Genomic DNA, 25,147 nt, shown 5'->3' with positions numbered 1-25,147 from the left:
TCGGATGTGGGACCTTAGGATGAATATATCTTGACGGAGGCTTTAGATGACTGGAATTCTGTTGAACTGTTGCCCAAACCGTTTCAGCCACATCCGCCATGTATTGTAGGCAGGTAGCTTCGACACAGGGCGAACATATTTCCCACCAAACCAGAACATGATTCCTGCATGCACCACCCGATACAAGGGAGTTTTGAACATAGATGTAACTTAAAATAAATATTGATATATTTGCAGGAGACAATTTCCCTCGGTAACTGAAGTTGAACCACCACATAATTTCAAACGCCAAGCACGGAGTACAGCAAGGCGAATTTTATGGCTCACCTGTTTCATGTCTCACTACCAAACCCTGTCCGTTTTAGTCATTAAAGAATAGACAGTAGTTTCCAACGAAAATAAGTATATCAAAAGAAGAGAAGAGTCGCATTAAAGTCTATATACTCTCTATAACTACCATCGCGCAGTGTCCGACCTTAATGCATTATACGAAAACCTTGGGAAACTACCAGAGCCTCCTCTTCAAACTGCCGCAGTATCCTTTTCCAGCGCAACAGGCTGCTTCTTTTCACCCTGTCCATCCCCATGCTTAATGCTCTTCCACTCCATCGTCAGCGCTCCAACAGTCCCAATACACGCCATCGCTAAAGCCACGTAAAAGGCCTTCGTCAACGCATGATTAAACGCTATCAAGACGGGCCGCAGCAGCTCCGGCGGCACGACACGCCTGATATTCGTCGCTCCAGCCTCCATAACCACGCCGACATGGATGCCCTGAATATGCATCAGATAATCCTTCAGCTTGTTCGTAAAGATGTTTTGCGCGACGGAGACGAAGACAGCGCCGCCGAGCGACTGCCCGAAGAAAACCAGCGAGGAGCCGATCGGCACGTCCTTCCGCGACAGGACGGTCTGCGCGGCCATGTTGGGCTGCTGCATGCCTAGGCCCACCCCGAAGCCGTACACGACCTGGTAGCCGATCCAAACGCCCCTTCCGCTGTCGACTTTGAAGGTTGTGATCAAGCCCGCGCCGACGGAGATGACGACGGACGACAGGATCATGCACGGCGTGTAGTAGCCGGTCTTGTAGGTAATCCCGCCGGCAGATATGCTGCTCACGACTATCGAGAGCACCAGCGCGATGGTGCGGATACCGGACTCGACGGCCGACACGCCCTTGACGCTTTGGAACCAGATTGGGATGTAGTATACCATCACGAGCATCGAGCCGCCAGCGCATGTTGCGTAGTAGAAACCCGATGCTACGCTTCTTTGCTTGAGAATTCGGGGAGGCACAGTGGCTGTCTCGCCTTTCCAGATCTGGACTAATATGAAGGCGATGATCAGGATTCCTGCAAGAACAAGACACGCGACTACTCTTCCATCACTCCAGGCATAGTCGGTTCCGCCCCATTTCAGTGCTAGCAGCAGGCAGACAGTCCCTGGAAGGAAGAAAAACGTCCCGAGTGGATCCAGCTGGTTGATCTGCTCGCGGTACGTCATATCCTTGGCGCGAGCTGGCGATTTTATTTCAAGCATGAAGATGAGAGCGACAATTGTGGCGGCACCAATTGGAAGGTTGATGTAGAAGCCTATCGGCGTCGTCAGTCAACACGCTCGCTGCAAGAACGATGAGAATAAACTTACACCATCTCCAAGAAACTTTGTCAGTAAAAGCTCCTCCAAGCAACGGCCCAGCAACAGATGCAACTCCAAAAACAGCTCCGAACAGTCCCTGGAATATTGGCCGTTTGGCCAAGGGGACCGTGTGCACGCCAATGATTACAGCTCCAGAGAATATACCAGCAGAGCCTAATCCGGCAATAGCACGGCCCACGATTAGTGCAGTAGAGCTTGGCGCTGCTCCACAGATCGCGGAGCCGATCTCAAAGATGGTGATGCTAGTCAAGAATATCCACTTGATGGAGTAGAGGGTGTAGATCTTGCCGTAGAAGAGCATAAACGCGCATCCGGTCAACAGGAACGCGCTGGCGTACCAACCAATGTCGTCGATTGAGTGGAATTCATCTGTGATCGTGGGGATCGCGGTTGCGATGATAGTCCTGTCCTGTCGGTGTTATTAGATCTTATCAGATGATAGGATTGGAGATTCGCACAAGAGCAACGAGAAATACAGAGAAATAGAGGCAGATAAGAATTGTATAGAGTTTCCAGCCATGGGGATACACTGTCAGATCTTCCTTCGCCACGGGTCCCTGACTGCTTGCTGGTGCGGTGCCAGTATCGCCGTCTTTCGTTGTCGTAGACATATCTGCAGGGATCTTTTCGTCCATGTTCGAGAGGGAAGGTGGAAGTTAAGGTTTTCTTCTACCAGGTAGGGGTCCCAGGCTTCTTCGAGCATCCATCAAGAAGTAAGATGGAATAACTACGAGTTCAGTGGTATCTATGCTCCACTTTTTCGGTGCTTCGATGGCTCCGGTAACAGTTATGGTCAAGGTTCAGACTGCTAGAATACATTAGCGTCTCGCAAAATCAAGCGACTGTGCCAATGACAGTCGAGTCATAGACTTCGGGCCAAGAAAATCGTATCTTCCGAAGGGGGGCTCGGGCTTTCGAATGCACCGCACCGACACCGCTTTCGTGAGAAACCGATACTCTAAAATAACGAAGCGCGCAGTTGCGAAGTGCATATTCATGAAGACCTAAACCCATGTTCTCCTACTCTCGTGGATCCCGCTTAATTCTGATTGCATAAATAACAGTATCGACCGGTCAACCAAACACTGAAAGAAGAGCGTATTCCAGATGTTGTACATAGGTAAGAATACAAACCCATAGGCTTTAGTTAAAGCTGATTGTTTTCCTCTCTGCTTCCCTGCCCGCTCCGGGCCGCAACTGTGCAGAGCACTTGAACCATATCCCAAGAAACGCCTTTTCTACGCCGAGTCGCATTCAGGAACCTTGCCCTGGGGGCCAGAAACCCGGGCCATTGTACATATCTCCCTGCTGCGTCCAGTCAACAATACCAGCTGCATCATTCCAGAAATAAAGATCGCCCCGCCCGAATGCCATGGTGAAGTCAGACATATCCGTTGAAGTTGCCGGCTGATCGGATACAAAGCCTGATTGGGTGACATCGTCTGTAAGAGCTAGTTGAGTACTAGGCCATGCGGCGACAGATGGTCTTATATCAATCCCAGGTAGAGGATCAAACTCGGGCCCCCCAGGCATCGGGGTCAGGAAGGTTATGGGCTGCGCTTGGGGGGCGCCAACCAAACCAGCACGCTGGTCACCTTCAGAAGATTGTGGCGTTGAAATGTCGGATCCATGAAGATTGCTTAGTGGCTGGTCAGGATTCTGCCTCTGCTTCAGCAGACTTAGGTACTTCTCGTACCAGGGCACGATCTTGACTTGGATTACGTGCAACCAGTGACTAGGCACTTTACACTTGTTAGGTCCGATTGCTTCGGTAGTCCTCTCGATTGTCTTTTTTAAATAAGAGCTAGTTCTCAAGTTCTGGGAGTTTATTAACTCTCCAAGTCCGGCTGGACCGGTTCCGATTGCGTAATCGGCCTTCACCAGGACTGTAAGGGCGTATGTCGCTCGAAAGTAAAGAACATTGGGTATCGTTCGTAAGTTCGATATCGGTATATTCAAGAACACATCGAGTTGAGATTGGGCTGCACTGATACATTTGAGGGTTGCACTAACTTGTAAGGAAGTGAGGGAATTAGGCGTTTCGGGCTCTAACTCATCACCATCCAGAGATGGGAGGGTGAAGAAGTTATTCCTGAAATCTGAGGCATCGTGGGTACCATTATCCATAGCAAACTCCCACATTGAAATGGTGTTTTGGTAGAACATCATTGTGACTGACGGTACTATATTTGTCAGTTATACTATTCGGTGCCGTGGATTTTTGAGGGCCCCACCATCTAAAATTCCTGGAGCAGTTGATTGCCTCCACTCCTCCATTCCTCTCTCGAATGACCTAAGGATTACTTGCATGCGCGGCTCGTCAAGGCTGAAGCTGGTGCTTGCGTCATCAAAGTCAAAAGCAGTCGTAGCCTCATCTGCGATACGTTGGAGTCTAACCAAGGCAGTGGTACGCTGGTCCATCAATAATGGAGACTTATCGAGCAGCGATACACTCTCAGCCATCCAACTGTTGAAAGAGAGTATATTTGGGCCACGTAGTCTCATCGCGAGGCTGCCACAAGTCAGTTGATATATCTGAAGGTGTTGATGGTGTATGCTCACCCAGCTGTCAACAGATAGCAGGCTAAAACTGTTCGACAATTCTCTAACAGCTCTCCACTCGATGATACACGTTGTAAAGTTGGCCAATTCCTTTTCGGCAATTGTTCTGAAGTTCGTGGTTTGGAGGCGATGCCGAGCTCTAGTGCCATGGTAGCCGCCATATTTCCGTACTGGTAGAACTGAAGCTGGGAGGGAGATGCTGGAGGCGTATAATATATTACTGTGATCACCAAAGACTGTACGCATTCCAGTGATTTCTCGCCATTGATGAATAATCGTTCCGCATAGAGGCTGATAATCTCTTGGTGGAGGCGGTTAGATAACTTTGCACCCATCCGGTGTGAAGCTGCAGCCATAATGGCGAGGAACAAAACTGGCTTGATCCGGCGAAGTTCGCTAGCCGTGCAGTCATCCGAAAGGTGGACAGCCGGATAATATCCATAAAGTTCACTTTTATAAGTAGCGAGAAGTTCATCGGCAAGTTCTATCGAAATAATCTCACGATCAATGATGTCGAGATGAGACCTATGGGAATCACTTGACAATGGTGAAGGCTTGATGGACTTCCCAGTGTCGTCACTGTAATAAGGCATGGATGGGGGTTGAGGTGATTCTCGGCTTTCATCCTCAACGGTAGAATTTGGGTCCTGTATTTCGTCCTCGTCGAATTCTTCATTCTCCTGCGCATCTGAAGAAATGCGCGTTTTCCTTAAAAGAGCTCGCATAGCCCTCACTTCTCTTTCGAGCTCCGCAACTCGGACGTCCGTTCTTTTGCGCTGGCGTCTCTTTTGCGGAGCGGTAAAGATACATGTTCGATTAGCTTTGGAGCAGCGTTGACATTGCGATGCTGATGGGCTGTCCATTAAGCAGCGGACTTTAGAGAGCCGACATGCTTCACAAGCCCGATTCAGCTGCTGATCGGGAGGTTTCTTCTGAGGAGTATTCTCGTTCATATCGACTTCTCCAGTGCTCGACATATCTTTTGGAAGTATTCTCCAATGAAATTACAATGCTGCGGGTTTAGTGCTGTAGGATTTCCTCTGAAGCTGGCTATTTTGAGACCGAAACCTTCGTAGTGCCTAGAGACCAAGTCGCCTTAACTGGTTCTAGCTGGAGAATGGAGGAGCTTTTTGGCGCCTAGCGAAGAAAACTTCTATAGCAGTATGATGGGATCCGCGTCAATCCTCAAGGTCTCCACGAACGCGTAGTGGAAGATATAAGTAGAGGTTTAGAACAAAGCTGGATAAAGGGGGCGCGGGGGAATCCGTAGGAAGCGTCGAAGCAAAAGTCGACCAAGGGTATAGGTGGGGGCAGAAATAACTATGAGATAGTGTTTCACGTTGCTAAGTATATCTTCAACCTGTGTGGAGAGGACAGGCAATCTCGAAAGGAGGAGGTGTTGTCTGGTCTTAATTTTGATACGCAAGCAGGTTAAGGCGAGGGTCGCGCTAGCTACGGCAGGCCACAACACATCCATTTGCATAATGGCTGAAAAGCCATCTCTTCGTGTGGCAAGAATTCAAGGACTTTTCGTATATGCACGCCTCATAAGCCAATCTAGAGGCTCTATACTGTATAGAGCTTGGTGTTGAAGCCTCTGATCAGTGCGATTCTCGGCAGCAAGGGTGCTGGCGCCTCATTGACGCTTGGATATCGAATAACCGCTGGTTAAACTGTTCAACCACTTGCAGCACTTAATACACCTTATTTAACGTATATAGCACGCCCTCCCTATAACCTTAAGCTGGTCCTTTACCGGCTTATCCTTATTGACGTTAAGAACGCGTATAAAGCGACTCTAATAGAAGATTTTCCTATATAATCAGCAGCTAGTTAATGGAGGAAGGTAGAAACTTATTCATAACGTTATATATTACGACTTTTTGCCCAACTTCCTCAAAAATATATATATATATATAGGTGTTTTTAGTGGTGGCCTTCTGTAGCATTTCATCGGCATCGCGTTTTGGTGAGGCTTGCTAATAAAATCACGCTAGCTAGGGTGCCTGCAGCATGCTAACCCAGGCAGGAGCGCCGAAAGCGCCCAATACGAAAAGCCACACTTGGCAGACGAAGGGATCGCAACCTTTTCCTCCTTAGTTCTTCACCTGCGTCACTCAAATCGTCTATCTACGTGAAGCCGATATCAGCACTTTTTCGAAACGACGGATACGAACAACTGCACATGGCCTTACAGCGATAAATTAAAGATAGTCTAGAACCGGGAATTTTATGTGGAGCAAATACATTTGACCAATGAGACTCTGAGACACCAAATCTCGGTTGGACGTAAACTCTCTTCTAAAGTTTCTGTTGATACCACACATCCTCACTCTAACACAACTACTAACCAGACAGCCACTGCCCGAACTCCTTCTCCTCATACTCGAACGCTGGGAGCACTAGAGAGATGGAATGAAAGATAATATATACACAGCAATATGGGGTCATCCGGACATTAGATATACTGCAATAACATCCACATTCATTTATTTCGTCCAATATATACAAATTTTAACCATACTAGCGTCCCGACCCAGCAACACAACCATGCTTCAGCCTCCCACCCAAAAATCTCCTTCACTAAAAACCCCACATACAGCCTTGTCGGCACCACGCCCAGCCCTGCAAGTAGCAAGTCCGCATCACCAAGCTTTTTAGCGCAAGCTGCAATCTGACCTCATTCCAAATCCCTCCCATCCCTCCCATCCCGCCCAGCACATTGTCCCTCTCTCCAGCCTTCCGCCCTCTCACCCATCTACCCAATCCTCCTAACCCATCAAATCATCCACTCATCAGCCACCAGCTTACCTAATCCCACCAATTACCTAAACCACCCCACCACACACGTGCTGACGCGGCGCGTCTTACCAAAGACACGACAAGACCCGCCGCGCCGTCCCCAAGAGCAGTCGCGCCTTAGCCCAAACCAGTATCGCGCGCCAAACCCCACCCCTCCCAACCAACCAACCAACCCGCGGTCGAGCCTCTCGTCTCGTATGGCGCATGTCAAGGCCCTTGCGCAGGGCGCGGCTTTAGCTCTAAACGGCACACCAGTGTTGCGCCGTAAGGGCCAACGAGTCACTCGTAGGGCGCGCCGCGGCTTGTGATTGCTAAAACCTCCGTGATTTTTGGATTAGCTGCGGGGGTTTGGTCAGCCAAGGGCGTCGGAGCCGGGACTGGGCGGATGGTGTTATAAGGCGGGCGCTGTGCTGAATTTTTTTTTTGTTGGTTGTTGGAGTGTGGTGCGTATCGTTGCGTGGTTGCTTTCGTTACTGGTGCGTTGGGGAAACAGTGACATGTGGGTTGGAAGCTGGGTAGCGAAGAGGGTGCCCTAGGTAGCTTGAGTGATTTGGTGCAGGTAGCAATGTAAGTGACAGTCCCGCAAATAATATCACAGATGCAAAGAAGAACACGGAGGGAATGGTTTGAACAGTATGTTCGATATCTACGGAATGAGGTATCTTATGACGGATTAGCATCAGCATCGGCGGTTGGCATAAAGGGAGAGGGAGAGTAGAGAAAAAGAACAATATTTTCATCTGCCTCGCACACCCGGGGATATATCTACACTCCTTTATCATAAAATGCACCATACACATGATGCATTAGGATGACCCTTCTCAATTTCTGTCCGAAAAAAAAAGGAAAACAGCATAAAACAGCAATTACTCCCACCCAATCCGGACCCACGTCTACGCAATCCAGAACCAGATCCTCTCCAAGAAGTTCCGCGGCACATGATCCGGCCAGATCTCCGCATCCAGTGCCGCCTTGCCGGTCCAGATATCCGCCTCGGACGCCTTGACAAACGGCGAGCGCTTGAGGATCTTCCAGAAGAGGTACAGGGCGAAGAAGATAGGTATGCCGATGTAGGCAGTCAGGAAGTCGGTGATGGTCCAGTTGCCCCTTGTGAACACTGCGAAGCCGTTGAACAAGATGATGATGGAGAAGTAGATGAGCGCGAACCAGGCTGTGTAGGGCTGGAAGGGTGATTTGAAGACTAGTGTGTTGCGGTCGACACCCTGCGCGAGCAGCGCGCTACGAAAGCGCAGGTACGCAACGCAGATGCTGCACCAGGTGAAGAGCTGGGCGATTGTTGTCAGGTTCTGGAACCAGGTGAAGACACTATTGGCGCCGGTGGACACGCTCATGTAAGTTAGGAGAGAGATGGAGGCCGTGATACCGACGCACCAGTAAGGCACACCGGACTTGGAGCACTTGAGGAGGAACTTGGGAGCCTGTCGGTTCTGGGCAACGCCAAAGAGGTAGCGGGAGCCAGTGTAGAGGAAAGCGTTGGCTGATGAAGAGGCGGATGTCAAGATGACTGCGTTAATGATGGATGGGAGGACGGGGATACCTGCACGGTAGATGGCAATGACCCATGGAGAACGGGCAGCTCCGGGTTTCGTCGTAAGCAAGTTCGGGTCGTCGCTTGGGACCAGCACGCCGATAGCAAGAGAGCCCAGGACGTAGAAAAAGAGGATACGCCAGAAGACACGACGAACAGCCTTGGGAATGTTCCTGCGGGGGTCGGCAGCTTCACCGGCAGCAACAGCGACCATCTCGACGCCTCCGTATGAGAAAGCAGCGTTGACGAGAGTGGAGAAAAGACCGAGGAAACGACCAGTATCGCCAGTGCCGATGTATTCCTTCATTGCACCCGGGTGTTTCCAGTAGCGGAAACCAAGACGATCGTGGGATGGCCCACCGCCGAGATCGAGGACGAGGGCAAGAATAAGCAGACCAACGATTGTAATGATCTTGATACTGGCGAATATGAACTCGGCCTCTCCATAGATGGCAACCGCGAAGATGTTCAAGCAGACGACCAGGACGATGATGATGGAAATCCATGCGGCAATGCTGATTTCGTCATTCCAGAAGCCGACGACAATGGAAGCAGCCGAGATTTCAGCGCATAGCGTAATGGCACTTTGGTACCAGTTGTTCCAGCCAACAGCGAAGCCCATGGCAGGGTCGACATAACGAGCGCAGTACTGAGGAATAGCACCGGGGAGCGGTAGCCATGTGGCCATCTCCCCAAGACATTGCATCATGGCGAAGACGGCTACACCAGTGAAACTGTAACCGAGCAGGACGGATAGAGGACCGGCGCGCGAGAAAGCGCTTCCGATACCGAGGAAGAGACCAGTGCCGATGGTACCACCGAGAGCAATGAACTGGATGTGTCTGGATTTCAGACTAAGATGGTGTCAGCTTCCGGTGTCGACCGAAAACACCGAAACGCCAGTATCGAGCTCGTCCGAACTCATCCAATCAGAGAAAATGAAATAAAAATAGAAATAAAAAAAACTTACCCTCGCTCGACATAGCCGTATTCCTCAGCAGTCGCGAGATCGCCATACATGTCAGCAGCTTCTCCAACGGCATGGCCCTTCCTCTCGACGATATCCTTGACACCAGCAGGATCGCCATACTCGGGCGCGTCAGCACCGACGGTGTAGTGGGACTTCTCCGGACTCTCCATGTTGCGGAGTTCTTCCTCTTGGAATCGCGACAGCTTTCCTCGCGTTCAACCTGTAGTTGTTACAGGAAAAGAAAAGGACCGCTGAGCGCCAGGAGCGGGTGGCGGTGGATGAAATAAAGCTCAAGCTTATCCACCCAGATTGAAATACGAAGAGCTCAAGCAGAGTCCAGGGCGCGGTAATTAAATTGGATGTCGGATGTCGCACTCCAGACAAGTCGGGGGTGGTGCGCAGGGGCAGGACTTTATATTTTGGATCAGCAGGTTGACAGTTTGGTGCAACCCTAGTACTGGGTGCTGCGTCGAGAGCTGGGCGGCGCGCGATAGGTGAAGCTGTCCGCAAGGGTCAATGCGCGGGTCTGCAGGGGGGTTTGTTGGTCGGCAGCGCCGCGCCTCGTTGATGTGCAGGTCTCGCAGGTTGTGGAAGGGCCAAGTGTGTCTACGGAGCGAAAGGACAAGTGGAAGAACGAAGCGACCAGCCACTGAGCGCCACGGGTGAAGGATTGCCCAAAACATTGCCTAAAGCCTGGACAGGAGGGATGTGATAAAGAATCACAACCGCTGGGGCAGGGCCAAGTCTAGCTCCTTCACCTATTACAGGTGCTGTGTTCCCGTCACAACGATCAACCGTCAATTAACTCAAGCCAGGCAAAGGGTGGTGAGCTGCACGGTCCAGCCTGCCTGTGGTGGCGTGCGATTTCTCCGCAAATGCCTGTTTTCAGACACGCCACAATCTTGAGAGGAGACGGACCTGCTCAGTGGCGAAGACGCGCCTCGAAAGCTTGAGCAGAGCCTCGTAGTCGGAGCCCGTCTCGCTACAAGAATTACAGGAAAATACCAAAAAAATAGGCGACTCTGGCAGAATAGCAATAACAGCTCTCTGCGGTCACGAAGTCACGATTTGGCTCTGTCAACAAGCTCTCGCCGGTTCATCGACGGCCATGGCTTCGGTAGCTGCCTGTTACGGCAGGCTTCTCGAAGATAACAGAAGTTCTAGCGTTGTTCGCAATCCCCCGCTCTCTCAGCCGACTGGACCAGCGATATCCATGCTACCATGCCCGTCATGCAGAGCCTGCTCCTTGTCTTGCAAAACCAGCCCAGCCTCACCACCCTCCACGCTCCCTCCAACCACAACGACAGGAAGGAGAAAAATGGAATACGAAATCGCCTTCTAGTGGTGTTCCATGCATGTTCTGTATCTCTTTCGTATCTCTTCTCCATCTCCTACCTAGCCGGGGAAGAACCGACGCTAGGTCTCGGGAAGTGCGCTTAGCTCTCGCACTGCCCGAACGCCCACCAACGCTGTGTCCCCATGCTCACCTGCCTGATTGGGGCCGCTGCGAGAGCGATCCCCGCTGTCAACCTCACCACCAGTCCACTCAATCACACGGATTCAGCCCCAGCCCAGCCTTGCGGCCAAGTGCAGCACGCCATCCTCGAAGCGCCTGTTATGGGCTCAAAGCGCTCTATGACGAAGGCAGTATCTGAACCCGTACAGGGCTTGGTAACTAAGGTGCTAAGACACCAAGATACACATTTGAGGCTTGGTAGTTAGGTAGAGGCTTGAACGAGCGATACGCGAGTTTTTTTGTCCTTGTCTCGAGAGCCACCGAGCGAGGGCCACAGCACAAGGCAGACTGCTCGTTCTCTCCCTCTCACCAGCACACAGAAAACCCGTCAAATAATCTCACAGCATCTCTTCCGTATTCTCTAACCACCAACCCCCGCCATACCTATCTGCACATAGCCATCAACTATTACCCCATCCCATCCTATTACCATGTAAACCCCTCACCTTCGCCATGCTCCTCTTCACTCTGCTTACGCCAGCAAAACCAACCCAGCCGCATCGTGCGACCCGCCGAATTGAAAAACCGTCCGCGTGTGGCAATCCGCTGCAGACCACCTGATCTACGCCTCGCATAGCCAGCCACCACCAGCCGGTAAAGAAAGCAAAAATGGCGGGGGTTTCTGCATGAAATTCCCCAGCCAGATTCTCAACTGCCGTTTCGTTTTCTGCTTCGAGTACTTTCCACCTTGCTGGTCCTGTCCCTTGCCCCTTCCTGCATCCTGCTCTTCGCCTCTGTCCTCCCTCTCCACACTCCCTTACTCTCCCTCGCCTCCCCTTAAACCGACGTAAAGCGCACCGAGCCCGTTTCCGTGTAGATTGTGCTGTTGTATTCGCAGCAGCAGCAACATCATCAGCAGCAGCCGCGAATCTCGCCATTCCCTCTCGCCGCCGCCACTTTCCTAGGCCCGCTCAACAGGTACCCAGCCAAACCGCCATCGCAAACAGAAAAACAGTAACCGAGCCCCCATTTACCCGTGGGCCCGGCTCACAAATTCCCTCTACGATCAGCACCGAGCACGGCAACCCCGTCTTGGGTCCCCCCCTTTCCAGTCCCCCGTCCAAATACGCGGCTTAGGTCACATCGGCCCTGATCCCAGCGCCCCCTGCCCTCGGCAAATCAGGATTGGCCAGGCGGGGCCAACCCTAACCGTTTGCCCTACCCGCATTCCGCAGGTAGAGCCGTTGTGCGCGAAGAAAGAAGGCGGGGGGAGATGGGCCGAGATGGTGATGGGGATCGCGGGCGCCGCCGCAGGTAGCCCAGAGACCAGGAAACTGGCACTTCTGCCGCTTCCGCTGTGTTCTCTGCACGAAATCGTCCCGGGAGATGGAGGAGCCGCAGGGCAGATTCATGTAGGTGGGTAGGTATTGTAACCTTTAAAAAACAATTGGGCGCTCTCGCACTCGTTCGTACATATAGAGGAGGGGACAAAAAAAACATTACATAGTTTATTTTTTTGGTAGCTGTAAAACTTGTCGAAACTTGTGAACTAAGTAGCTGCTACGAATTTTTGCCCTATTGAACCCACAACCCAGATATGTAATCCCGCAATAGTAATCTTCCACGACTTTGTTTTCCAACGAAACGCTTCCTAGCAATTCAATTCCCTCCCAGCCCCGTCCCTTCCATCCCCTCGAAGTCGTAGAACCAAAGTAGCTGAATCAAATTCCCGTTCCCCACCCCCAATACCCAGCAGGGTTTACACGAAAAAGAGCACAAAGAGAAAAAATAGATTAGGAAGTAAATGTATTCCGTAATTGCACGTCACATGAGCAGCTACCCCATAAAGGAGCGAGAGAGAAAAGACGCCCTCGAGGCGTTCCGTGACGCGCTTTTGCTCCATGAGCCGTTTTATTTTCTGCAGCTAACCAAGCAAGGAGTGGTGTGGGAAACAATGAGCTGTTTTCGGGACGAAAGGGGGGCAGGCAAGGATAGCCCTCCCAAGGTTTGAGTTCCCAGCAAATTTGTGCGATGTGTAGTGTGGCCGCATTGAGTTTAGGGAGTTTGCCGAGCAGTGGGCTGATTTTTGGACGACAAGGCGTATTTTGTGTGGGCCGACCGCTTCATCGAGGCGAAGGCGTGCTTTTGACTAACGTATTTTTGAGTGTGCTGTGCTGTTGATATCGAACATCGCCGGAGGCTTTTCGCAGTAAGGCTTCGTATTCAAGTGCCGGGGCCATCGTGGTTAGGATGGCTCCGAGCTTGTCCGCGAAGACTGTGCTGCAGAGTGGTCTGGTAACGTTTCAAGACTGCCAGGGCGGAGGACATATCTCGCGCACATTGCATCAGTCGTAACTACCTAAGCCTCCAATCTGGCTCGCAAAGGCTGTCGACACGCTGCGTACGTCATCGTCGTCGAACCCACCGAGTCCGCGCACCCCACGCGCGCCGCCGAAGCCTACAGGAAGATTGTCGTTGCGTCCGTTCGACTCGACGTAGCGTTTCAGACGGTCGGACTGGCTGAGAGAAGCGGGTTTGCTGAGGTCGTTGAGGCTAAGGCCTGCAAGGCTGACGCCACCCTTTGTATCGGCGATGCTGCTCTTCGTGTCGGTGATTTCGCTCGCTGCGATAGACTCGCCCGCTACGCTGCTGGCAACACCATTGCCTTTCGCCTTCGGTCCAGGACCACCACGACCGCCGGGTAGCGTCGGCCAGGTTTCAGTGAAGCCAGAAAACATTGGAGGATAGTTGGATGAGACACCAACACCGCCGAGAGCCGAAGAGTGGACCGAAGACACGTCGTCGGGAATATAGCCGACAATGGAACCGTTATCATTGTACTCCTGACGGGGAGGCTTACCGTTCACACCCGGGCGCCCAGAGGTCATGTTGGAGGCGTGTTGAAAAGCCATCTGGTAGCGTTGCGGGCCACGGTAGCTCTGCTTCGGGCGGCTGAACTGGAGGAGGGAAACTTGAAGGTTGGACAGCGGGCCTTCGACGAGGCAGTTGCGCTCCTTGAAGTGCAGGAGTAGGTAGTGCCACAGCGGATGCTTGGACAGGACCTTGGGGTTTCCGAGAATGACGAGGCCATACTTGGCTCGGGTAAGGGCGACGTTGAGACGGCGAGGGTCACTCAAGAATCCGATACCCTGGTGGTCGTTGGAGCGAACGCAGGAAAGAACAATGAAATCCTTCTCACGGCCCTGGAAAGCATCAACGGAAGCAACCTCGATCTCCTTGTAATTCTCTTTCTTGAAGCTTCCAGTTGCTTGCATCGAACTGACGACGTAGCTACGTTGGCCTTCGTAGGGCGTGATGATACCAATGTCCTGTGGCTGAACACCGGCCTTGAAGAACCTAGTGACAATCTTCTCCACGTTGGAAGCTTCTGTACGGTTGAGATACGAGGTACCAGAAGCCGAAATTTCCTCATTACCCAAGTTCGACCAGAACATCATAGGAGAATCTGCCACCGGCCAGGGGAAGTCAACATCACGGCGAAGACGCTGTTGCATGGTGACTCCGTTCTGTAGGGAACCTTCGTAGAACATGTTGGACGGGAATTCTGACAAACACGGGTGCATGCGATACTGCACCTGAAGTCGGATCGGCGCACAGCCCAGGATGACCAGACGTTCGAACAGGGACTGATTTAAGCCCGCTTTTGCTGCTTTCTTGTTCATGATGACGGGCCCCAACTGCTGGTGGTCACCGACCAGAACGACCTGCTTGCACCCCAACACGAGCGGAATCATGCATTCAGGTTCGGCGGATTGAGTGGACTCATCGATCAAAACTGTGCGGAACTTTAGTTTGGCAAGACGAGGGTCACCTGCACCAACGCAGGTGCAGCAAATAACATCGGCGTTATTGAGAATCTCGCGCTCCGCTGCTCGGGTCAGTTGCTTGAACTTCTTTTCATCCTGGCTGGACAGTTCTCCGAGTTCACTCTTCAGTTGATTGAGCTTGTTCAACTCCACGTTGGTATCGTTCATCCGGACTTGCTCATGGAGAGAGAGAAAGCCGACTGGAGATTCAACATCTTCCCTAGACTTTGCGGTAACACGGACAGTCTTTAGGCCGGTACGGTGGATTCGTTCGCAAAGCTGATCGACAGCGACGTTGGAGGGTGCGCAGACCAAAACTTGGCCTTGGCTGATCTTGGCCAAATGATAGATGATCGTAGCAGATGTGACGGTTTTGCCGGTACCAGGTGGACCTTGGATCAAGCTCAGGGGCTTCTGGAGGACACTCTTGACCGCATTGATCTGACTGCCGTTCAATTCTGGAAGTCCGGGAACGCTGAATTTTCGGGGTAATTGAGTCTTCATCGGCGCAGCGGCAACCTCGTGCCCTAGAAGGCGGTGAAAGATATACCCCGAAACGCTCATTTCGTCAATAGCAAAAGTTTTCATAGCATGCTGCATACGGTCGAACGAGGTGGCCTTCCACACGTAATCCGCGCTGAAGTTGTGCGTACATTCCGTCGGCACTGACTTGTGATCGCCTTTTGTGCGCAATTCAATGGTGACCTCGTCGGACTGGTTGTTCGGGATCTTGATGACATAACCAACACCCTCCCAATGCGGACGGAGCTCTCCAGTATATCTAAGGCGCATTTCATCGCCAACAGCGAGCTTAACGTCGCCTAATTCGAGTTTTGGAAGAACGAAGCTGGCAAGATGCTTGTTGTTCAGGCCAAAATCCCAACGAACGACGAGCTGATCCTGAGATTGTGATTCCTTGAGCTTACGGTCATAGTCTGCTTCGATCTTGACCAAAGGACCAAAGACGTTTTGGTATTGATAAGCGTCATCGTAGCGGAGAAGCACCGGCGCAAGCTCATCATCCTGACCGGCACCCTTTTCGAGGTCTGCGATTGTAGCGTTGGCATTATCCTTCCATAGTTCTTCCAATTTAGCAATCATTTGCGGGCTCAGGTGACGAGCACGCAGTTGTTCCTGATCTGAAGGAGGTGAAACGAGCCAGGAAAGAAAAGAGCGATCCTCGATGAGTGGCTGCCAGCGCGACGTATCCCAGTTCATATCTTTTTGGGACGGCATCGCGGCGCATGGCTGGCGACAGAGGAGCACGACCACAGTATCAGATTTAGCGGGAATGAAACCAAGCAGGAAAACATTCTTGGTGCCGCAGTTGTAGCACTCCAGGACGGTATCTCCTAGCGATGAAAGAGGGTGGAGTTGGACTTCCTTGTGGCGAGCTCGGACAAGGTGATTGATAATATGGGACGAAGAGGTGTTGCCGCGGGCGCTGCAGAACCATTTATTGCAAGAGAGACATTTGACGACGCTACTAGCGTTGTGGATTCCGCAGTACCTAGATAATCGAGTATATTAGTATCAGTCATATAAATGAGGAAAAAATCCAAAGACAGCTCTCGGGGCAGACTTACGCGCAAGCGTGGGGGGGGAGTTCGACTTCCTCTTCCGCCTTCATCCCAGCCTTGCCGTTGACGCCGTCTACAGCCATGCNGGCCATACTCTCCATATCATCATCATCATAGACATCTGTTTCCTCGTCGTCATCTACTCTCCGCCTACGGGAACCGGTGAGGGTGCTCCGGCCAAGGTCTCCATCGAGAATACTTTCATCATCGCCAGCGTTAATCGTGGGCGCCGAATCCGAGACCAAGTGGTTGCCCATATGAGTGAAAGCGCCCTCCATGGCGGGCTGCAAAGCTTCGGGGTGAGCTCTAGCAGCTGTTTGCGGGTTATAAAAGTCAAGGAAATTTCCCAAGGATGGTGAAAGTTAAGGCGGACAAGGCCAGCCTCGTAAGGAATGTTCGAGCAGCAGCTAAGCCTGATGAGTGAAGGGTAAGGCGAAGAAGATTAGGTAAGCTCTTCAAACCATCTCCAGCCTGGTCTGAAGGCGCGATATGAGGAAGATGGGAGTGGTTGTGCGGTTTTTGATGGCGAAACTAGGGCAGGTACAGCCCACTCGCTGCAGGTGATTTGTCGGTTATCTCGCGGCTTGGCATTAACGATTTTTCGATGTCTAGCTAACTAGGAATTCACCTCCACCAAATCCCCAGAGCTACGCAACCCACGACTTTTCCTCACAGTCTCAACCTATAACCATGATAGTAAGGAATCCTTCACGTATCTTCAACATGACCTCTCTAACACTTCTCAGCGTCGCCAAGCTCGCGAACGCCGCGATTACCTCTATCGCCGTGTCAACACTTTACGGGATGCTGAACTCGCATCCAAACGCTCCGCCCTCAAAGCCTCTCTTGCTTCTGGAAAACCTCTCGACCCTTCAATAGCAAACGACAAGGCTCTCAGGACTGATTTTAAATATGATGAATCACGTGCCGACCGCACCGTAGAGGAGGAATTGGCTTTAGATGATGAATATGCCCAGCTTTCTGGCGTTGTTGACCCGCGCATCCTGGTTACCACATCACGAAATCCTTCTTCACGTCTATCTTCTTTCGCAAAAGAGATCAGACTATTGCTGCCGACCTCTATTCGCCTCAACCGCGGTAATCTCATTCTCCCGAATCTAGTCTCCAGTGCTCTAGCCTCAGGCCTCAGCGACATTATACTCCTACATGAGCATCGCGGCACTCCGACTGCACTTACAGTTTCCCACTTTCCTCATGGCCCAACTGCCTCATTTTCGCTCCACAATGTTGTCCTGCGTCACGACATCCCGAACGCGGCTCGCGGCACCGTCTCTGAGGCCTACCCTCACCTGATCTTTGAAGGCTTCACAACGAAACTAGGTCAGCGCACTGTCCAAGTACTCAAGCACCTCTTCCCGCCCCGTGAGGCCACGTCGAAAATCGGTAATCGGGTCGTGACATTCAAAAACATTGAAGATAGTATCGAAGTGCGGCACCACGTCTTTGTAAAAACCGGCTACCAGAGCGTCGAGCTGGCAGAAGTCGGCCCACGGATGACAATGCGGCTATTTGAGATCCGAGGCGGAACGCTCGACAACAAAGGCGACGTCGAATGGCACATGAACCAGTACACGCGTACAAGCAAGAAGAAAGAGTACCTATGAGCTACTCCCCGCTGTAGAGAGGTACAGCCCAGTACATGCAGCTACCTTTGCATTACCAGCGGGACACTGCACAATTCATCCCAAATCCTCCTCGATTCTCCACTTTACCAGGATTACATATCATGGACCCTCTAATTCCTCAGGGTTGCTCGGGTATGTCAATCTCTGCAAGCCATCGGGGGGGCCTGATCCGCACGTTGCAATAGTGAGGCGACACGCACACGACTCGTTTCTCGCATGCATACAGTCTCTCCTCTCTGAGCCCGGCCTTTCTCTCTTATGTTTTCCTTTTTCGCCCTGCAGTGCGGGGTGCAGGATGCATACACACACACATGTGCAGTTGCAAAATGGCGCACAGCACCGGACCCCCCGACTCCCCGCCTCTCTCCACACCTCACCCTCCCTCAATTTCCCCCTCGCGCAAAAACGAACCACTGTTCGCAGCCAGTCAGCCAGCCAGCCAGCCGCTCGGCCGGCAGGATGCCCAGACCAGGCCTTTTTCATTATTTTGAGTCATCCTTCCCCGCCGTCGCAGCGCTGGCTGTCAGCGCGACTCAGGACGTTCCCCGTATCCGCAGTAGTTTTTGTGGGTCTGCATCCTCTGCTGGCCCTCTGCTACGCGCCACGACGCGCTGCGGCTCGCGCGCTGCGGCTCACTCGCTGCGACTGTGCGGGTTTGCTCGGCCAAGGTTCGCCCTGGTTACCCCAGGCTCTGTGGGGATGACGCAGGCGGACGCAGCTCGTATATGTGCATCAGACTGTTTTGCTGCTGCTCCTGCTGCTACTGCCTGGCATGCCTGTTGCCACGCTCCATTGCGTAATCTATGTCTCCCCAGCGAAGTTCACTGGCGCACGCTCGCTTGTACATATACATATGCATTATATACCTTATCCCCTGCACCTATACATGACCGCATGGACCAGCGCGGAGCAGTCTGACAAACACGAAGCTGATGACGGAGGATAAGTACGAGGGATGATGGGCCAGGAAGGATGGGGGGAAGAATGGGGCAGGACACTGCAGCACGTCACAAGGCAAACACTTTTGCAAGCAAAGGCAAAAAGAGGTTCAGAAATGGTGAGATCGTCGGGGGGTCTCTTGGCCCGCCGAAACTAGGAGTCTTGTATTGAAACTACCTCTCTCTGTGCGCTGCGTGAGCGCCGCCAATAGCAAAAAATTTAGTAATCCATGATCCCATAGCCCATGGCCCGTTGGCCTGCGTTAAAATAGTGAAGAGAAAAGATGATTCCCCTAAAAGCCAAATGCAATCCACTTAGATGCCAGCATACATGATAGTGACGATGCAACGCGGTGCTGAGACCGGTAAGGAACAAAAACAAAATCCCGCCTAGAGGTCTTTATCATGGCATCCATCCAAAAGGGCAAGCACAAAACCAGAGGGAAAAGTGAAATGAAATGAAACGAAATGAAACAGAAGGGGAAAATGAAAATAATAACAAGAGCAGAATGAGTGAGCTATCGAGGCTGTAAAGTCTATATAAGTTTCCCATATCCCATGGTACTCTGGTTCCCAGAAAAAGACATAAACTCCCGTTCCCTTTGCCCTCCGCCCTGCGCCCTGAAAACAGTCATGTCCGATCGGGGTATAAATCATTAGCGAATGAGTACGCATGAAAACGTGAAGCGCAGGATGATTGTAGTACAGATAGCCGCCCAGATTGGTGCCTCCCAGTGTGGAATGGCCGAGGGTGTTGGTTCCCAAACGGCATAGTTGTCATGAGAAAATGATTGAAAACCTCCCAAGGAAAACGTTCAAAATCCGAAAAGTGAAGAGGTAATATAGTACAAGAAAGGTGGTTCCCCTTCATGACGCAGTCGTTAAAGTCGAAGTGTCAGCGGAAGGGGGATTCACATCCACATGCCGCAGCTACTTCTCTATTGTGCTGCTGCGGCTGGCTGGTAGCAGCTCGCTGTCTTTCCGTTTTCTGCGCTGGCTTGGGGTGCGGCTGAATACTCGTTTGAAGAAATCGCCTTTGCCACCCTTTGATGTGAGATCTTTGACTGCCTCATTCAGCGGACTGGTCGGCTCAACCAATCCCCTAGGAACCAAGCTGCGATCCACCAGATGCTCGTCAACGGGCATATCTTCCATCTTCTTAATGCGGCAGAAGAGTGTCGAGAAGAGGTACTGCTCGCCATTGGCATCGAAGAGTGGGAGATGGCGGTAACCTTGCTGCAAGCTACTCAATTTCGCGGTGAAAGTGGCGAGCGGCGCGTTGTTGACGCTGCGTCCATCGATCGAGTTCCACACGGTCCAGCGCACGAAGACGAGACTAGGATACCGTGTCTCCAAAGTCATTGTGATGGTCTCTTTGAATTCTGGATTGTAGCCATTGGCTTCGATGATTTGTGTTCGTTTACGGAGTGGTGATCCGATACCTGAGATGCCATTCCGAGCAGAGGCATCCTGTCCGCCTACACCAGTCGCGAAACCGCGGCCTTTGTCCTCCGCACTGTACATCTCAAACTCGACATAAGGGTTGATGTTTGCATCCTGACTAAGGCCCTTGGGACGTGGAAGTTGCTGTGCGGAGATGATGTCGACAGAGAATTGGACCAGCTTCTTGGGCTTCTTTCTATGACCGCACATCGAGGCATCGTCGTAACGGAGCTCCTCAGGCTTGAGCACGTAGCCCATGNGATCGTTCCCAGCAGCAAACATAGCCTCATTGACTTGCTGTCCGGGATCATACGTTTGCCAGTTGAGCGCGGCCATTTGTACACCTCGGCGCCAGAACATGATGGGGTCGAAGTTAGACGAGTTGATGCGATGAGCCGAAGGATACACACGCATCAAGCAGCGCGTGTTGTGTTCCTCCAGAAGCTCTTTGGTGTCATTCTCTGGTTTACAAAGCTTGTCGAAGGTGCGTTCGGCAAAAGAGAAGACGTGATTGTAGCTCATTGCATCTTCATTTTTGAAGTCCGAATACTTAATGCCCCGGGTGTAGACACCCAATTCTCCCAGTACCTTGACGATATTGCTGGTCTTCCTCTTTTTCTTCTTCTCGTCTGTCAGCACTTGCAGGCTGTCGCTATCTTCAGCAGAGCTATTTAAGGTTCCAGGAGTTGTAGCAGTGCCATTGGTGGAAGTGGTGGAAGTTCTTGGTGACGTCCAAAAGGACCCTGTACGGTCAGGGGGACTCATGGACGGAGGGCTGGAGAGCAATGGCGAATTCGGAATGGCCGAGTTATCCAAGATGACAGGTCGTGACCAGGGTGAGCTAAAGCTGCGCTGCCGCCGAGCGGTTGTGATCTCGTTCGCAACAGCTTTCTCATCAGCATCTTCGGCAGCTGCCTTGACTTTGATAAGGATTTTGCCTTTTAACTCTTCTGGAGATGGAAGCACAACTGAGTCGCTGCACAAGGGTTCAAGAAGAAGCTGATCACCAAATTCCCTTTTCATAATATCACTCATGATAGCCTGCTGTTCAGGGTTGCAATGAACCTCAAGCGAGATGATCAATGGGTAGGGCGATGAGACAAAGGCATACTTTGCGATGACTTTGATGGTATCAGCGAATAGGATGCTCTTGGTGAGGGTGCGGCCATGCATGACAATAGGCCTGCCATCGCTTCCATCCCAGCAGTCGATCTCTATGCAGCGACAGCCCTTCTGCAGAACGCTAATGTAAGCTTCTGTGCTGGATTCACCAGCCACTTGGCGACCAAGAAGATACGTGTTGTGAGAGCTAGAGACGAAATACTCATTGAGAGGTCTATCGAACTTTGGCTCTGATTGTGCAGGGGCAAAGCACGAGTTCGCAGAGGAGGAAAGGAAGGCTTGGAAAGCAGAAAAGCTTATGCTAAGAGGCATCGAGTCCGCGCTCGCTTGAGGTGGTGTCACTTTGGGTTTTGATGCACGAGCATATTTCTCGAATATATTGGTCCAGTAATCCAAGTCAGCATCCACATCCACCTCTTGGTCGTTCCTAAGGAAGGTGAAGAAGCCGCCCTTGTCGAGCTCGGAGTTATTTGATACTTTGATGGATTTGTGGATATGCTTAATGTCTTTGCGTTCTTTGAACCGTCTCACGAAATTTAAGAATTGTGCTTGGGTCAAAACGCCGGAGTGATTGCTGTCCGCCTTCTCAAAATGGGCACGGAGTGAATTCTCCGTGCAATTGATATGCAAACTTCGACAGAGTTTGATGATACCTTGAAGACCCATAGTCTCTTCTTCCTCCAAGTGTTCGACGCCTTCAAACTTTTTGTCCATTGCACGTCGCCACACCAACTTGGTGGTCTTTTCGCCTGTCCCTACGAGTCCTGCCATCATATCAATTCGGCTCCGCGAGACAGACTCAAGCGTATTTGTCCAAAGATTGAAATGAAACTCGTCAGGGGCAATGAGATGCATGGTTTTGAAAGGGCGGCCTTTTGATCTATTGGGATCGGAGTAGATGATAGTAAACCAAAGCGGTTCCTTAGTTCTAGGAATCTGGAACTCCTCGCGATAGTTCCTGGCCTCCGCCCCAACGCGGATTTCTTTTACATCGTCAATGTAGAATTGTTTTGAAGGGCGGGAAGGATCCCAACAAACTTTTGCGGACTCAAAGTCCAAACGAAACTTGATATTCTTCCTCTTCCTCCTCGTGATCTTGATGAGGAAAGTGCCTTGCTGGAGTATGGAGAACCGAATTGGTGCAAGTACACCTGCTTCGGACCCAGATCCAACGCTCGACCGGCTAGCAGCATTTCCAAGCCCATTGTTTGAATCATAGGTGGCATCGCCAAGATCTTCAATTGCCTCCTCATCACGAAATTCCAGCTCGAGATCTGAGATATCCATGCCGCTATCCGTAACACCCCGGCTGTCGCTCCTCCGCTTCATGATAACCGGACCACAACTAGAATCTCGCTGAGCGTTGGACCCATTCCGGCGAAATTTGTTGGGGATCCCTTGGGCACCACGGGAGACTCTGCGCATCAAGCCTGGGCCCTTACCGAGCGCCTCAGCCATGAGAGATGGTGAAGATGTAGGTGGAGTGGTGCCTGGAGTAATAAGTACCGACTCTGGGAGAGCCAATGGGACAGGCACTCCGAACGGAGGGTTTGTGACTGGTAGGAGGCCTTCGGGTGTCGACTGTAGGGAGTTATTCGTGCCGGCTTGGGAGGGCGTAGAGGCCGGGCTGTTTCGAGACAAGGAGGTGCTGGCAGCAGAAGCTGAGGTAGAGGTGATAATGAACTGTTTCGATGGGAGTCGAGCAAACGAGCCTTGCGGGGACGGGACCCGTGAGCGTCGGGGGCGCAGTTCGCCATTGAGGACTGGAGAAGCGTGGATGGAGATTGTAGGAGAGTTCATGATTGGAAACGGGGACTTGGCCTCAGTTGGTGGAGTTGGTGGTAATGGTGGAGGTCGTCATGTTTTTGGGAGCAAACGGAGGGAGAGATGCGTGCAGCAAATGCAACTGCGAGTGGGCGGGTTAAAAGAAGAGGAAGCGGAGCTGTCAGAAGCGCACTTGAGCTTGCCGTGTTTACTGCAGCATCGTGGGATACTGTCGGCAGGACGAGCGGCCTAACGATGGGCGCCTCAAGCGCGAAAGGTACTGCAGAAAACAATGCAGCCCAGACGGTCAGCTGAATGGATATGTACAATGCGGGTATTGATTATTGCTTGCGTCGACAGGGCTGCGCGCTGCAGTCTGCAGTCAACCTAGCCAGCGCAGTGCAGGCTGATTCGGAAGTGGGACGGTGTCGTGCGTCAACAAGAGGCAGCACAGACAAGGGCAAGCCGTGACAACGCGGGGAAGAATGGGGGGCTAGAGGCAGAGATGAAGCAGAAGCAGTCGAGGAATTTGTGCAGAAGAGAACAGGAAACGTTTCCGGAGGGGGGGGCGCTTTTTTGGTAGAGGGAGCGGACGGCGAGTAACTTTATGACCGTTGTGAAAAGTATTGTAGTACCCGCTCCCAAAGCTTGTCGACCCGGGTATCCCTGGGTCGAACAGCAGTAGTCGCCGCACGCAAGGCGCTGGTGGCTGGCTGTCATGAGAGCCCCGCCGGCCACCTCACGATAGGCTCTTTGTTCGGCCATTGACCACTGAGCCCGTCGCGCGCTCGGAATGGCTTCACAGTCGCAGTTGCTGAGCGTGTGGACAATCTCCAGGTCTCTGCCCAACCAACCCGCCGGGTTTGGGAATAGTGCCCGGATTGGCTTAACAGCGGGCCAGGCGCACCCACTACGGCCACTGTGGACGGTTTACTGAGGTCGCTGCTTGTTCCTGTCCCGCTACTCCATTTTTGAAACATGACCAAACGTCATCGCATCGTCGTTAATAATTTCGCCCATTTGGCCTCGCTCCACTCAATTTCGTCATTTCGCTCGCCATTTTGCCCGCCATTGCGCCCTTTGACTCAAGAAAACCTCTAGCAACAGTGTCTGCAGGCCCCTCCTTTGCCTGCCCAGCTTTTTGCTCGTTGCTCATTACTCATTGCTCATTCTGCCTGCTCCGCTTGCTGAGTCGTGCTTTTGCACAGCCGCCTCGATCCTCCCAATATCTCGCTTGATCAGTGTGGAGCAAGCGGCGGAGTCACAAACTGAGGACAGCACAGCACAAATTTCCCGAGGATTTTCTCCAGTCAGTCAAAGTCAAGTCAGACTCGACAGGTCACAATTATCGCGAGCAGAGGTAATAGTCACCCATTGGCTACAGACAAGGACATTTCCTGGACCGATGCATCCGGCGGGGAAAGCATCTCCACGCGAAGGATTTCAAGGCCGGCTAGGCATCCAAGGGTCAGATTACGATACCTTGATGTACTTGGCCCTCAGCCTTGCTGCTTGCTGCTAGCTACTGGCGGCTGCCGTCAAAGGCCATGATTTCTTGGAACTGGTTAATTATAGCCCAAGTCGTTGCCGCGAGTTGCTGCAAATCGCTGCAAGTCGCTGCAAGTCGCTGCAATCCCCACAAGGTAAGGTGGCCCCTGTGCGCCGCACTCAAAAGCCTATGGGCACAAGGCGAAGGAACTCGGCGAGTACGAGACGCTACACCGGTGAGCTAAGCATTAGCAGTGTCACGTAGCAGTACCGGCGGAATCGTCAGGCTTAGTTAGCAGAGTAGCCCAGAAAAAGTAGCCCAGCAGAGCCCAGCTGTGCTA

The 25,147-nt window shown here is 52.0% G+C and overlaps 8 protein-coding genes across 8 annotated transcripts; 2 read left to right on the top strand and 6 right to left on the bottom strand.

Annotated features, from left to right (window-relative positions):
- Positions 1-475: 475 nt before the first annotated feature.
- Positions 476-2,270, bottom strand: K441DRAFT_600366 (major facilitator superfamily transporter; the record flags this gene model as incomplete). Its single annotated transcript, XM_067645193.1, has 3 exons — positions 476-1,592; positions 1,648-2,068; positions 2,118-2,270. 3 exons carry the CDS (start codon positions 2,268-2,270, stop codon positions 523-525), a joined length of 1,644 nt encoding a protein of 547 aa, XP_067510650.1. The 3' UTR covers positions 476-522.
- Positions 2,271-2,913: 643 nt separating this feature from the next.
- On the bottom strand, positions 2,914-5,174 carry K441DRAFT_532603 (uncharacterized protein; the record flags this gene model as incomplete). The annotated part of the gene is made up of 3 exons (XM_067642243.1): positions 2,914-3,842; positions 3,894-4,171; positions 4,222-5,174. 3 exons carry the CDS (start codon positions 5,172-5,174, stop codon positions 2,914-2,916), a joined length of 2,160 nt encoding a protein of 719 aa, XP_067510649.1.
- Positions 5,175-7,916: 2,742 nt separating this feature from the next.
- On the bottom strand, positions 7,917-9,712 carry K441DRAFT_672694 (uncharacterized protein; the record flags this gene model as incomplete). Its single annotated transcript, XM_067650579.1, has 2 exons — positions 7,917-9,426; positions 9,543-9,712. The coding sequence occupies 2 exons, from the start codon at positions 9,710-9,712 to the stop codon at positions 7,917-7,919; spliced, it is 1,680 nt and encodes a 559-aa protein (XP_067510648.1).
- A 1,567-nt stretch (positions 9,713-11,279) lies between these two features.
- K441DRAFT_650763 (uncharacterized protein) lies at positions 11,280-12,119 on the bottom strand. Its single transcript, XM_067647092.1, has one exon. The coding sequence runs from the start codon at positions 11,934-11,936 to the stop codon at positions 11,460-11,462; it is 477 nt and encodes a 158-aa protein (XP_067510647.1). The 5' UTR covers positions 11,937-12,119; the 3' UTR covers positions 11,280-11,459.
- Positions 12,120-15,135: 3,016 nt separating this feature from the next.
- K441DRAFT_12602 (uncharacterized protein) lies at positions 15,136-16,933 on the bottom strand. Its single transcript, XM_067640043.1, has 3 exons — positions 16,412-16,933; positions 15,394-16,335; positions 15,136-15,311 (listed from the first exon to the last, which is right to left on the bottom strand). The coding sequence occupies exons 1-3, from the start codon at positions 16,681-16,683 to the stop codon at positions 15,278-15,280; spliced, it is 1,248 nt and encodes a 415-aa protein (XP_067510646.1). The 5' UTR covers positions 16,684-16,933; the 3' UTR covers positions 15,136-15,277.
- On the top strand, positions 16,890-18,170 carry K441DRAFT_12688 (Brix-domain-containing protein). The gene is made up of 2 exons (XM_067640047.1): positions 16,890-17,101; positions 17,152-18,170. Exons 1-2 carry the CDS (start codon positions 17,096-17,098, stop codon positions 18,028-18,030), a joined length of 885 nt encoding a protein of 294 aa, XP_067510645.1. The 5' UTR covers positions 16,890-17,095; the 3' UTR covers positions 18,031-18,170.
- Positions 17,936-19,174, top strand: K441DRAFT_12558 (uncharacterized protein). The gene has a single exon (XM_067640037.1). It carries the CDS (start codon positions 18,310-18,312, stop codon positions 18,967-18,969), a length of 660 nt encoding a protein of 219 aa, XP_067510644.1. The 5' UTR covers positions 17,936-18,309; the 3' UTR covers positions 18,970-19,174.
- Positions 19,175-19,919: 745 nt separating this feature from the next.
- On the bottom strand, positions 19,920-23,354 carry K441DRAFT_683553 (1-phosphatidylinositol-4,5-bisphosphate phosphodiesterase-like protein 1; the record flags this gene model as incomplete). The annotated part of the gene is made up of 2 exons (XM_067651702.1): positions 19,920-23,237; positions 23,283-23,354. The coding sequence occupies 2 exons, from the start codon at positions 23,352-23,354 to the stop codon at positions 19,920-19,922; spliced, it is 3,390 nt and encodes a 1,129-aa protein (XP_067510643.1).
- Between the last annotated feature and the right edge of the window lie 1,793 nt (positions 23,355-25,147).

This window comes from Cenococcum geophilum (genome assembly GCF_001692895.1).
Source record: "Cenococcum geophilum 1.58 unplaced genomic scaffold K441scaffold_1, whole genome shotgun sequence".
Taxonomy (NCBI): domain Eukaryota; kingdom Fungi; phylum Ascomycota; class Dothideomycetes; order Gloniales; family Gloniaceae; genus Cenococcum; species Cenococcum geophilum.
Note: the sequence above shows the minus strand (reverse complement) of the source record. Positions and strands in the feature narration are given on the sequence as shown.